Here is a 14,390-nt window from a genome sequence, read left to right as displayed (position 1 = left end):
TGTGGTCAGATGAGACCAAAATAGACCTTTTTCATATCCACTCCACTCACCGTGTTTGGAGGAAGAAGAAGGATGAGTACAACCCAAAGAACTCCATCCCAACCATGAAGCATGGTGGGGGAAACATTTTATTTTGGTGGTTCTTTTCTGATAAGGGGACAGGACGACTGCACAGGATTGAAGGGAGGATGGATGGGGTCATGTATCACGAGATTTTGGCCAACAACCTCCTTCCCTCAGTAAGAGCATTGAAGATGGGTCGTGGCTGGGTCTTCCAGCTTGACAATGACCCGAAACACACAGTCAGGGCAGTAGAAAATCTTTAGAGGGAGCTGAAACTCAATGTTGCCCAGCGACTGCCCCGATGCCTGAAAGATATGGAGAAAATCGGTATAGAGGAGTGGGCCAAAATCCCTGCTGCAGTGTGTGCAAACTTGGTCAATAACAACAGGAAACATCTGACCTCTGTAATTGCAAACAAAGGTTTCTGTACCAAATATTAAGTCCTGTTTTTCTATTGTATTAAATACTTATTTCATGCAATAAAATGCAAATTAATTATGTAAAAATAATACAATGTGATTTTCTGAATTTTTTTTAAGATTCTTTTTCTCACAGTTGAAGTGTACCTACAATAAAAATGACAGACCTCTCCATTCTTTGTAAGTGGGAAAGCTTGCAAAATCAACAGTGTATCAAATACTTATTTTCCCCACTGTATATATACAGTACAGACCAAAAGTTTGGACACACCTTCTCATTTAAAGATTTTTCTGTATTTTCATGACTATGAAAATTGTACATTCACACTGAAAGCATCAAAACTATGAATTAACACATGTGGAATTATATACTTAACAAAAAAGTGTGAAACAACTGAAAATATGTCTTATATTCTAGGTTCTTAAAAGTTGCCACCTTTTGCTTTGATGACTGCTTTGCACACTCTTGGCATTCTCTTGATGAGCTTCAAGAGGTAGTCACCAGAAATGGTCTTCCAACAATCTTGAAGGAGTTCCCAGAGATGCTTAGCACTTGTTGGCCCTTTTGCCTTCACTCTGCGGTCCAGCTCACCCCAAACCATCTCGATTGGGTTCAGGTCTGGTGACTGTGGAGGCCAGGTCATCTAGCGTAGCACCCCATCACTCTCCTTCTTGGTCAAATAGCCCTTACACAACCTGGAGGTGTGTTTGGGGTCATTGTCCTGTTGAAAAATAAATGATGGTACAACTAAACGCAAACCAGATGGAATAGCATGCCGCTGCAAGATGCTGTGGTAGCCATGCTGGTTCAGTATGCCTTCAATTTTGAATAAATCCCCAACAGTGTCACCAGCAAAGCACCCCCACACCATCACACCTCCTCCTCCACGCTTCACAGTGGGAACCAGGCAAGTAGAGTTCATCCGTTCACCTTTTGTGCGTCGCACAAAGACACGGTGGTTGGAACCAAAGATCTCAAATTTGGACTCATCAGACCAAAGCAAAGATTACCACTGTTCTAATGTCCATTCTTTGTGTTCTTTAGCCCAAACTTGTCTCTTCTGCTTGTTGCCTGTCCTTAGCAGTGGTTTCCTAGCAGCTATTTTACCATGAAGGCCTGCTGCACAAAGTCTCCTCTTAACAGTTGTTGTAGAGATGTGTCTGCTGCTAGAACTCTGTGTGGCATTGACCTGGTCTCTAATCTGAGCTGCTGTTAACCTGCGATTTCTGAGGCTGGTGACTCGGACAAACTTATCCTCAGAAGCAGAGGTGACTCTTGGTCTTCCTTTCCTGGGGCAGTCCTCATGTGAGCCAGTTTCTTTGTAGCGCTTGATGGTTTTTGCAACTGCACCTGGGGACACTTTCAAATTTTTCCCAATTTTTCGGACTGACTGACCTTCATTTCTTAAAGTAATGATGGCCACTCGTTTTTCTTTACTTAGCTGCTTTTTTCTTGCCATAATACAAATTCTAACAGTCTATTCAGTAGGACTATCAGCTGTGTATCCACCTTACTTCTGCACAGGACAACTGATGGTCCCAACCCCATTTATAAGGCAAGAAATCCCACTTATTAAACCTGACAGGGCACACCTGTGAAGTGAAAAACATTTCCGGTGACTACCTCTTGAAGCTCATCAAGAGAATGCCAAGAGTGTGCAAAGCAGTCATCAAAGCAAAAGGTGGCTACTTTGAAGAACCTAGAATATAAGACATATTTTCAGTTGTTTCACACTTTTTTGTTAAGTATATAATTCCACATGTGTTAATTCATAGTTTTGATGCCTTCAGTGTGAATGTACAATTTTCAAAGTCATGAAAATACAGAAAAATCTTTAAATGAGAAGTTGTGTCCAAACTTTTGGTCTGTACTGTATATCCACACATAAGAGCGAAGAGTAAATTCAACACACTGTCAAGAGAAAGTCTGCCAGCTTTTGTTAGGGGAGCTTCTAGCAGATTATCAATATACTTGACCAGTACTTTCACATACTGTATGTTCACCAGTATGAAAATAAGTTAATATCCCTTGCATAGTCCAGTTCTATTATATACAACTTGATGTCTAGCAAACAACATTCACAAAACCATATTATAATGTTTCTGGTAAAAACATTTCTTAAGGTAGAATTCCAGCCTCTAATACAGTTATGTGTAAAATAATAGTAGTTTAACATAACTAATGTGTTTAATTACTGTTTTGGCAGAAAAGATCATACAAAGTGGGGAAAAATGAATGACTTGAAATAGGCGAGTAATGGGCAACCAACAGAATCAACAGTCACGACATCCATGCTGCTAATTCGGTGTAATTGACTCATTTAATGAAAGAGAGCCATTCTAATTAATAGTGCGGAGTTTATTTAGTGAGGTCTTTCATTCTGTGAAGAAACAGGTGTCAATTATGGCCCTTATTTAAAGAATTCGGTCAGCAAATGTTGTACCTGCTGGTTTTAGCTCTTAGTGAGTAAAAAGATTGTCCCAGACATTGTACTGAAGGAGAAAGAACTTTGAACAAGATGTTGATTGGAGAGGGGAAAACATATAAAAAAGTGCAGAAAATAATTGGCTGTTCAGCTAAAAAGATTTCCAATGCTTTAAAATGTCAAACACAACCCAAAACACATGGTAGGAAAATAAATACTACTATCCACATAGATCATAGAATCACAAGAATGGCAAAGAAGAATCCAATGATCAGCTCCAGAGAGATCAAAGAAGATCTTCAATTACCTGTGGGTCCTGCAGCCATCGGAAGACGCCTATGTGAAGCCAAACTCTTTGCAAGAAACCCTTGTAAAGTGCCATTGTCGAAAAAAAGATGTGTTGAAAAGGTTACAGTTTGCCAAAGAACACAATGGCTGGCCTATAGAGAAGTGGCATAACATTCTATGGACAGATGAGAGTAAGATTGTTCTTACTGGGTCTAAAGGCCGCAGACAGTTTGTGAGACGACCCATAAACACTGAATTCAAGTCACAGTACACTGTGAAGACTGTAAAAAATGGAGGTGCAAGCATAATGGCTTGCAGATGTTTCTCATACTATAGATTTGGGTCCATTTATCGCATACCAGGAACCATGGACCAGTTTGAATATATCAAAATGCTGGAAGAGGTCATGTTGCCTTATGTTGAGGAAGAAATACCCTTGAAATGAGTGTTTCAGAAGGACAACGACCCCATACACACCAGCAAGCGGGCAACATCCTGGTTCCATAACAAGAAGATTATGAAGTGGCCAGACTTCAATCTGATTGAGAATTTCTGTTTTTGATACAAATCTATTTATTCTGCAGCAGGACAACGTCTTCAAACATTCAGCCAATGTCCTTAAGAACTATCTTCAGCATAAAGAAGAAAAAGGAGTCCTGGAAGTGATGATGTGGCCTTCACAGATTCCTGATTTCAACATCATCGATTGTGTCTGGAATTACATGAAGAGACAGAAGGATTTATACAAGCCTACATCTACAGACAATCTGTGGTTAGTTCTCAAAGATGTTTGGAACAACTTCTCTACCAAGATCCTTCAAAAACTATGTGCAAGTGTACCTAAAAAAAATGTATACAGTTTTAAAGGCAAATAGCGGTCACACCAAATAGTGATTTCATTTAGATTTGTCTTTAGTTCATTCATTTTGCATTTTGTTAATTGATAAAAATAAACTATTAAAACTTCTATTATTGAAATCATTCTTGCTTTGCAGTATTTTTTTCACACCTGCCTAAAACTTTGCACAGTACTGCCTATATTTTTGTCTTGATTATATTGTGTTTGCGTATACCTTATGCAAGCTGTGCTGTCTATTAGTGAAGCACTGTATAAATGACGTACAGTACCTTTTGCGGATGACTAGAATTGAAATAACAGTGTTATTTGCCTAACAATTATGTGATATTTCACAATGAATGTCATTCTATAATATGAAAACTTGATCTCCTGCTCGATAGGTGGTCGTACTTAAGAGAGTATTATTTTTGTAATTTATAGTTCCAATTACAGTTTCCAGCAGCTGTCCATTATCGTCATCCTCATACTAAAAATCAACAGGTTCAATTACTCTTTCACTCTTTCAGCCGAGTAGAATATTAATATAAAAAAATGACTGAAATAGACTGTTTTTGTAACATTTGCAACCTACATGGAATCCCCTCTTGCTTCATTAAAAACTCTTTATATAAGGAAATAATATGTAAATTTCATACAGAAACAAATTGTTTTCTGAATGTGGATTTGTTTTTTGTTGTTTTTTTTTTCTCTTTGCGAAAATAAGTTGAAACAGCAGCTCGGTGGCTTTGCAGCACTGGAATTCTAGGTTTGAATCCCACCAAGGACAACATCTGCAAGGAGTTTGTATGTTCTCCCCACGTTTGCTTGGGTTTACGCCAACACTCCAAAAGCATACTGATAAAGAATTTAGATTGTGAGCCCCAATAGGCTGCAGATTATTTCTGTAAAGCGCTATATATGCAGAATATGATGGTGCTATACGGTACAAGCAAGCATAATAAATTAAAGTAAGTATGCTACTACTGTGTCAAGTCACTAGGCCTCTAGGGCATCTGATGCAGTTTCACCACATATACCATTGGCACTAAACAGTGTTCTTAAAGGGGTTGTCCTCTACTAGATAAACTAAAAACACTTATACTCACTTCCCGTTCCGGTGCCGTTCCAGCGGAGTTGGCACTTGGGTTCCTGGGGCTCACATGCAGTTGTTATGTCACGTGAGTCCTGTGCCCAATAAGCTCTGGAGTCACTGTGTCTGCCTTCGGACGTATAAGTAATCAAGAGGAAGTCAGAGCTGCGGCTGGACGTTCACGTTCTCTTGATTACTTTTACGTCCAAAGGTGATGCCAGCACCAGCACGTGAGCCCCGGGAACGCGAGTGCCAACACTGCTGGAATGGCACCGGCACGTCAAGTGAGTATAAGTGTTTTTATTTTAACAGGGGCAAACATTCAGAGTGAGAAGTGACTGACCTAGTAATGGACAACCCCTTTAAATATACTTCTCTCTGCCCCCTCATACCAACTTTGCAGTGCAGCCTTTCTTGCTACACAGCTTTCACACATATGTCAGCATGAGCCTTTTCCAGGGTCTACGTTGACACGGAGAACTTCCTCCTACAGGCTGGTGACCAACCCTCCCCAACTCTGACTGCAAAGTATTCAGAAAGTGTAGGGGCACTGTGCAACACAGAATATAAAGTGAAAATAAAAATGTACACACCCCAGTTACAATGCCAACTTTTTGTCATGTAAAAATTATACCAAGTAGAATCATTTCAGAACTTTTTCCACCTTTGATGTCACCCATAATCTGTACAATTCAATTATTTACATTACATTGACTCAACATATATACATGTCGTTTATAGCATAATATCAAGAAACAGTTTTTAATGATAAATATCCACAGTCTTTTACATAAAGGAGAGAAGTAATAATGTTTAGGTGTTTTCAAGGCCATTCAGCATTTTTACTCCAGAAAAAGGCATGGCTCCATAAATGTGAATAGGATTGAGCAGAAGTTGTCTGCACAGCGAGTGGAGAAGAGAATTTTTGAAGTAAGGTCACGGAGACACAGTATAGGCCCATAACATGCTATTGAAACCATATTACAGATCCGAACTATGTGGATTTCCAAATTGCTTCTTTGGTGGGGTTGGAAATCCAAAGTCTCATTTTACTGCATTTTAATTAGGAGACTAAAAGATCCAATAAGATTTAGTAATGGGATATTAAACCAGTAAAATGGATGCAGGACTTTGAAAGTCTTCCAGCGTTCAACATTGTACTTTCATGATTCTGAAAATGTAGGCATAGTCATATGCTTTGTATTTAGAAGTTAGATTGTGTATATTTCACATTTATTAACAATATAAATTGTAAAGAAAAAATGTTCAACCATATGACAACTTCAGTCTCCACAGAAACCACATTCATTTTCTTTTCTCATGTGAAAATATTTGCATTTGTTATTGAAAGTAAAGGGGGAAAAAAGGGAAATGTATATGAATGAGAGCTGTTTGACTTGACATGTCTCTTTTTGTCACTTAATACGGTAATATAATTATGTGAGTAGAAGGCATGTTTCCTTCATTGGATACATATTACTTAAGCACTCTGTAAATTGTGTCTAGAAAGCTCGTTTAAATACTCATAGATTACATTTCCACGCATTGGTGTTGGACTATATCTATGTGAGAACATGCGTAGGCTACAGTACCTACATATTTCTTTTTACTCTCCTTCTAACAGCTGATTAATCCCTCTGTAAACATTCTTCTCTTTCCACCATATTCTTTGGTACTAGGGTCAAATTGAATTGAGTTAATTGTCTAATTTCAATTTGCCTTCAATTAAAAAATAAAGCCATTTGAATAAAAATCCATGGGGCGTGCTGCATATTTAGCTCTTCTGATCCTCGCTGTTCCAGTCTAGCTGCGCTGCATCATTGCCTCAAGTCCATGCTGCTCACCCTGACCTTCGGCTTAGTCAATTCCCCTCTCCATATGAGTCCATCACAGTTATTGCCTAGTTTTCTTGTACAGGGTCAAAACTGCTAACAGTCTCCCTTTAAGCTCAGATATGAGAAGTAATGAGCAGACATAAAAATATAATATTTCCATCCAAAAATTGATAAACTGTTACTATGACACGTTCACCTTCATTCATTTCAATCCTGTGTGATATCAAGTGTTGCAGTACTATTTCAAGATCGCAAATCCAAAAAGGCGCATTATATACTATGCAGTGTATATTATAGAATTAGAATTCCAACTTTTATCACTGGCTTGCAAATTCAACCCTCCTTTTCTACAGATATGTTGTCTCATTTTGGCCACTTAATATTACTTTTTTTTCCCCTTTCAGGTCCTTTCAGAAACAGTGCCTGCCCTTACGGAATATCTATCTGATCCAAGTTACAGTGATATTGTAGTCAACATATTATTAGACATTTCGTCATATGAACCGCTGACCCTGGCTGGGTCTCTTTCTGCGTTAAAAGGAATTGGTGAACATTTCCCATGTCTTATTGGACAGATAGCAAAGATTTATGGTTCTGTGGGACGTGTAGATGAGGTATGTAACCACTAATAGTTTACAGTTTTGCAACTACAAAGTAAAAAAAAGGGTAGAAAAAAATAAAAATTTTACTTTGACGTAACAGTCATAATAGTTCATATGTATCAGTAATAGGATGTCCAATTATGTTACAAGAAATAATAAGGTTAGAGGTTGTGATATACAAGAGTTCAAATTTAGTTTGAAGGAAATATTTTGTATGAGTGGGAGCATGAAAACATACTGAGAGCTATGATAAGATACCTCTCGTGTCAAGCTTTCCCGATGCATCAGATTGTTGGTGTGCATTTGTTCATCTTTTTGTCAAATATTTTTAACGTTTTTGCCAATAAATGAATTCATTTTATATATACCTGGTTCGGAAGCTGGATCTTTTCTTCTTCTCAAGCTTTCCAAATGACATGTTTAGCTACAGAGCATGAAAGGTCCTGAGGTTTATAGTTATTATTACACCTATTATTTTGTTACCAACATCGTTCTTCTTTCCTTTTGTCAGACAGTACTGTTTGAAGCGCACATTCAAAAAACAATAAAATTAAAGTACCACCTGTAGTAGCAATATATACGGCGGAGCACATTTTTTAAAAGTGGCACAGACAATGTTTTGGAAGTGATCTAGAGAAGAAAATAGTGTACTCCTTTTTACTATTTTTATATTTATCGTGAATTAAAGGGAACCCGTCAGCAGGTTTTTGCTATGTAATCTGAGGACAGCATGAGGGAGGGGTTAAAACTCTAAATTCAACGATGTGTCACTTATCAAGCTGTGTGCTGTCGTTTACTTACAATGAAGGTTTTATCACTAGGACATTATCATTGCTGTAACTAGCTGCCTCGTGCCAAGCAGTCCGACCATGCCCCTCCTCTGATAAGCAGCTCACTGTCAATAGACAATGTACATAAAGAGCCTCGTGTGAGTGGGGTTAGCTTTCTCAGCTCTGCTGCATTCTACATCTCAGAACTCTTATTGTGTCACAACTACTGCACAGCTGCTGCACTTAGTAACCAACAAATAGCTGCACCCAGTAAATAAAGTGATAAGTGGATTCAAGGTCACTTTTCCTACATTGTGAGGCTCTCAGATTAGGTAGCAACAGTGTTAAAAGGCTTGGATGCCGCACACAGCACGCAGAGAGTATGGCAGAGGTTTAATTCAAGATTTGGTTTCTCCACGCAGGGAGTGTAAATTTAAGTAACACAACAATAAAAGAGTAAAATCGGACAATAAACGATTGTGGTTTAACTATAACACGGAAAGGATGAACAATACGGCGCAGTCCCAAAAGTTCTGAATAAGAGAAGGTAGATTACTGGAGGCTTGCACTTATCTGTCCTTTAGTGATAACTACGTCCGTCTTCAGACACTCACTCCGGAGGGTGTCCGTCTTCTGGTGGCAGTGGGCGGTCTCGGGTCTCACCCACTGGGCCCCCAGTACTTTTGACCACACGACAGCGGTCACGACTCCTTTAAGAGCCATAGCAAGCTCCTCCGGCGTACAACAAACTGCGTTAGGATCACTAATCCCGGGTGCGTCCTCACCCGTAGGTCACCGTCAGATGTCTGGAAAACTGTGGTGATGGAGGTAACTGAATGATCACTTTCTGTAGGCCCGGTACAGACCGCACGCCCCTTGTTTTGCGGAAAGCTGTGTCACCAATTCATCCGTCACTGCAGACAGGTCAGCACATCTCTATTTCACCGAGGACAGGGCAGCACGTCTCTCTCTCGTTGTCTCTGTTTCTCCCCAACTGCCGGTCTGCTCTCCACAATCAACTGTCTCTTTCACGTGAGCCCAGACACCTGACTTCCTCTCTTCAGTCCCTCTCCTCTGTCCCCCAGCACTGTCCAGGAAGTCCCCCGTGCACTCTTAATCCCGTCCCCTGGCAACACTGGGCAGGACCCTGGCAGTTCTGGCGCCCGAGCTCCGCACCTGTCCCTAGGCAAGTCTTCCTTCTTACACTAGCATAGTGGCAGATTCCCTTTAAGCGCTTTTCACCATAGAAAACATTCCAAATTTTGGTGACTTTTGGCAACTTTACGCCAGCTCTACTAACTTCTTTAAAATTTGGTTAAAGTTAGTGAGAAGCGCTTAGCTTGCATGACAAGACAGACTCGCTATAATTTTTGTCACAAATGTGGCATCACCTATAGAAGTATATTCCAGTCTAAGACATGAGCGAATGCAAGAGTATGCCACATTGGAAGCTGAAAAATGTGCCTCTTAATGAATTTGGGGCATCTTACCCCAGTGAACTCTTCATCTAGACTGGTGTATAAAATGCCAGTCTTGATTAATTCCCCATTTAATGTTTAGCTACTTTTTTTTACCTCATAGCTTATGTTTTTTCCTAAATTTGAGGGATTTGTTGCAAATTGAGCCACACCATTAATTAGTAAACCTTTATCAAATAAAAAATGTAGAAAACTATAAACCAGTCAGTACCAGATGAGACCCGGCATAAACTGACACACAATTCTAACTTTTTTTAATCCCAGATCATCAGGTACTTAGGCCTCACTCCAGTTTCAAACCATAATGTTCCGAAGTCTGCCCATATCTCTTTCACGCAAATCTTGTTATTGAATGATTCAAACATAATTGCAAGAACATTTGTTTCAAAGATTACTGTGTCATTGCTTCCCTTTGTCACAATGCTATAGTTCTATATGTCAGTGAATGGCTTATGAAGGATGAAAACTAGAGATGAGTGAACCCGAACTTAAACGTTCGGGGTTGGTACTGGACAGTTAGTGTGCGGTGCTAATTGCCAAACACAGACTTCTCCCTGAGGTCCATTGCAAAGTTTGGAGTTCTGGGGGAAGTCAAGGGAGAGAGATTTTTTCCAGATCCAAAGTACGGGTCTCCATTGTTTTCAACGGAGTTCGAGTTCTGGTTCAAGTTCGGATACAGTTCCAATATCCGAACCGAACTTTGGCATAAAGTTGGGGTCGGGTACCAGAACCCAAACTTCCATGGGTCCTCTTATCCCTAATGAAAACCAATACAAAGCATTAAAAAGAACCTTTCTGCATGCTTTCACTTATTTACTTAGTTGTATGGATCTATAGGTGCTTGCTGCCCAATAAGAATTATACCTTTTTTGTAGAGGCCTGAGTCTGCCTGAGCAGAGTCTGTCATGAGAAATCGGGTATAGAAGCTAGAGATGAGCAGATGAGCAATTTGATTCACAATGCCCTGGTCCAGTCATCAGTGGCTACTGATTTTCACTTCTGTGTCCGGTATCCTGGCTGTCTCATGACCTTACTTGGCCCGGCAATGCCATGACCTTGTTAGCACCAGAGGATGCCTAGTGCAGGATTGAAGACCAACTGCCAAGGATAATTGGACTGACGACCAGGGTAGCAGACATTGAATTGTCCATCTCCAGCAAAATCAGGCTGGAACCACACTGTGGGTTGTCATTGCACTTGAATTGCATTAAGTCCATGCCCCCAGTGCATTTAATTTGCATATAGCTTCTGCGATAGATTTCTTATAACTGACACATCAGATATCCACAGAAAAGGTATAACTTTTATTGAGGGTCAAGGGCTTTTACAGCAAAACCACTATCTCCATAGTATCTGTTGACAGGTTCCCTTTAATTGTTCTCCTGTAACACAAAGTGTGGGAAAAACTAAGTGCAGAATGAAGGGAAGATGGGGAGGAAGCCCAAGCACTAGGAAAAGGGGGAGCGCAGACCTCTAGGCAGATCTAATAACACCCTGCCTACCCTACAGTCCCTATATTGGTTTCACACCAATCACTGAGCAGGACCCTAAACCCTGTATATCCCTAGAGCTAGGCCCTAGATAGGGAAGGGGAGGGGTGAGCATTGGTCAGGCCCCACTACAAACTGAAGACAACAAGGTAGACAAACAAAGGGGATAAACTTAGCTTGAGCAGACACCAGAGGAGTAATGCCAACTGTCCTCCAAGAGCACCAGAGAAGAAGCCAGCCAATGGCTAGTGCTCCAAGCATGCACAAAAGAACATAGAAGTATCACCGGCAATTGCCTGGAGCAAACTGAGAGTTTTTAACTCCCATGCAAGGGTGTGTCAATCAGCAGCAGGAGGGAGGTCGCCGCTGGGTCTTAAAGGAAGAAGGATTAAGAAGGTGTCTGCAATGCCAAGCAGAGTGACCTTCTACAGCCAGATCCAGAGCGGCTTTCTATTACACCTGATACACCCGTGACATCTCCTATGCATACATTATCATCCTAAACAGATGCAATCATCCACCACAGCATGTCTCTAGAGATCTATTATTGTAGAATTATTAAATACTATATAAAACATTGAATGTATAAAAGAAATACGACTAAAGACATTGCTGACAAACTAAACTTGATTACACTGTAACCCAGAGAAGCAAATACAATTACCACAAATTATCTCTAAATTTGATTACTTTCAAGGCAATATTTTCTCAGTAATTGAATATTCTTGCGCTTTAGCTTGATTACTGTTTATTATGCTTGGAAAGGAAAATAAAAGAGTTTGTCTTTTCAGGAATCTCCTTCCTATCCGGGAGAAATAACAAACAACAGCCCTTATTTCTTTTACAAGTCTTGCAGTTAAAATGCCAAATAACGACTTCTTGTTATTGAATTGCACTAAATGAGAAAAATTCATTCCTGATTTTATAAGAATGGGTGTTGAAATTAACGCTAAATGTAGAAAGTAGGCATATTATATGTATAATATATGTGTCCCAAGCAGGGGTGGATTAAGAGTAGCAAGGGCCCCGGGCAGTTTAGAAGGCGCGGGCCCCCCCTCCCCACACACCTGATTTATCACGTGACATGTCACATGATCCCCTGTGATAGATCATGTGATAGTTCACGGGAAATTAATTTGCCACAATATTAATTGTGCTGCCTTATCTGAGAGCAGCACAATATTGGGGCCGATACCCTGATTCCAGCGATGTGTCACTTTTTCAGCTGCTTGTTGTCATTTTGAGAAAATCATCGTTTTATCTGCTGCAGATCTAGCAGCTCTCTGAATGCTGCGCTCTGTATAGCCCCGCCCACACCACTGATTGGCAGCTTTCTGCCCATGCTCAGTGTACACAGAAATCTACTGATCAGTGATGGGGGTGGGGTCCTACAGAACTTACTAGTCAATTACCTTCTGACAAATCAATGATTTTATCAAATCAACACTAAGCAGCCCAGTAAGTGACACATTACTGGAATCAGTGCCTCTAACCCTACATTATGCTGCTCTCAGATTAGGTGGCAAAAACCTGATGACAGATTCCCTTTAAAGGAGCTGTAAACACAAAAAGGTTTGTATTAAAAAAAATACAAGCCATTTGTGAAATTAACTTTTTTTCATTGTTAATTCACATTAGACTGTAACTTCAACACTTTTGTCAGCAGGTCTTATTACAGACTCTGAATAGGGCAGCTCTCTCCCTCTCCCTCAGCAGAAAGTCACAGCATGGTGAAAAAACGGGATCTTTTATGATTTACTCATAATAAATAAAAAAGGACATGCAAGTCCTCCAAACTATTTTCCGTTTCTCTATAGGGGAGGTCCTAAATCTTTCTTGTTCTTTAGTTGATCACATGTCAAAAAGGCAAAGCATTTACTATGAACTCGCCTAAAAAAATATGCACTTGGAGAGTAATATCATCATCTGCATGTAAATATTCCTTGACTCTAAGGGCTCGCTCACACTGTCGTATAACACGGCTGAATGCTATGTGATGTTTTATCGGATAGGACTCGGCCCTATGTTATACTATGGGACAGTGCGATTATTGGCATGAGAAAATAATCTCATTCGATATTCGGACCATGTGCACCCATACAAGTCTATGGGTGCACGTAAAACATTAGACTGCACTCGGATGTCATCCAAGTGCAGTCCGATGAACACTCGCAGAGACTATGGAGAAGATGGAGAAAGTAAGTTCTCCATCTTCTCCATATCTGTGCTGCGAGAGAATCGGATCACACTCAGTTGAAGCTCTGAGTTTGAGCCGAGTGTCATTAGCATAATTGGCCCTATTCTCTTGCATGAGAGAATATATGGCTTAGTGAGTGGACCCTAAAACTGAATAGTAGTGACGGACAGGCACCTCACAAGCGAGATCCATGTAGCTCTCAGATGTCATGTAGGTAGGGCTTCATTCCATGGGGTAGGGCTTAATTTCAAGGTATATAAAAAAAATGGACTTCAAATAAAAATTAAATGAACACAAAAAGCACTAATTGAATTATTTTTTTCGTATTTATGCTTGCAGCCCCTTTAAAAACCATTTGAGGACCAAGGCACATATATGTCCCATAGTTTTAAACTGGAAAAAATTTGATTAAATAAAATTTATGGTCCTCGAAGGTTTAAGTAGGTCATAAATTCATATGAATACTTGCTCATACAATTTCACATGCCAAAAGATGAAGAAGAGCAGAATCAAAAATAATGCATTAAGTGGAGCACTTACAGGTATTCAAGGTGAAAGAGACCAGCAAAGGCATCGTCTCGAATGACAGTAAATGAGATAGAATTCAGCAAGCTGAAAATGAAGACAGCAGGTTAGAAGCGAACCAGACCTTATGGTGCTCAGAATTAGTCAAGCAGAATTTATTGACTGCTCTTGCAAAGCACTGAGACTCCCGCTGTGTATAGATGGCGCCGTGCGGCCTCCCGCTGTGTATAGATGGCGCCGTGCGGCCTCCCGCTGTGTATAGATGGCGCCATGCGGCCTCCCGCTGTACATAGATGGCGCAGTGCGGCCTCCCGCTGTATATAGATGGCACCGTGCGGCCTCCCGCTGTGTATAGATGGCGCCGTGCGG

At 40.3% G+C, this 14,390-nt stretch overlaps 1 protein-coding gene across 4 annotated transcripts in view; it reads left to right on the top strand.

Annotated features, from left to right (window-relative positions):
• VEPH1 (ventricular zone expressed PH domain containing 1) overlaps positions 1-14,390 on the top strand; it is a 688,962-nt gene that overhangs the window by 119,712 nt on the left and 554,860 nt on the right. For 3 of the 4 annotated variants that reach the window (XM_073674780.1, XM_073674781.1, XM_073674782.1), the window contains exon 6: positions 7,364-7,573. In XM_073674780.1, coding sequence (XP_073530881.1) covers positions 7,364-7,573 — 210 coding nt within the window. Of the gene's footprint in view, positions 1-2,689; positions 4,029-7,363; positions 7,574-14,390 lie in introns of those variants that run through there. The other variant, XM_073674783.1, reaches the window with a different exon arrangement.

Source organism: Phyllobates terribilis, unplaced genomic scaffold (genome assembly GCF_046119375.1).
Source record: "Phyllobates terribilis strain yellow unplaced genomic scaffold, ASM4611937v1 Scaffold_3__8_contigs__length_932513732, whole genome shotgun sequence".
NCBI lineage: Eukaryota > Metazoa > Chordata > Amphibia > Anura > Dendrobatidae > Phyllobates > Phyllobates terribilis.
The sequence above is the reverse complement of the archived record's forward strand: the minus strand, read 5'-3'. Positions and strand labels throughout refer to the sequence as shown.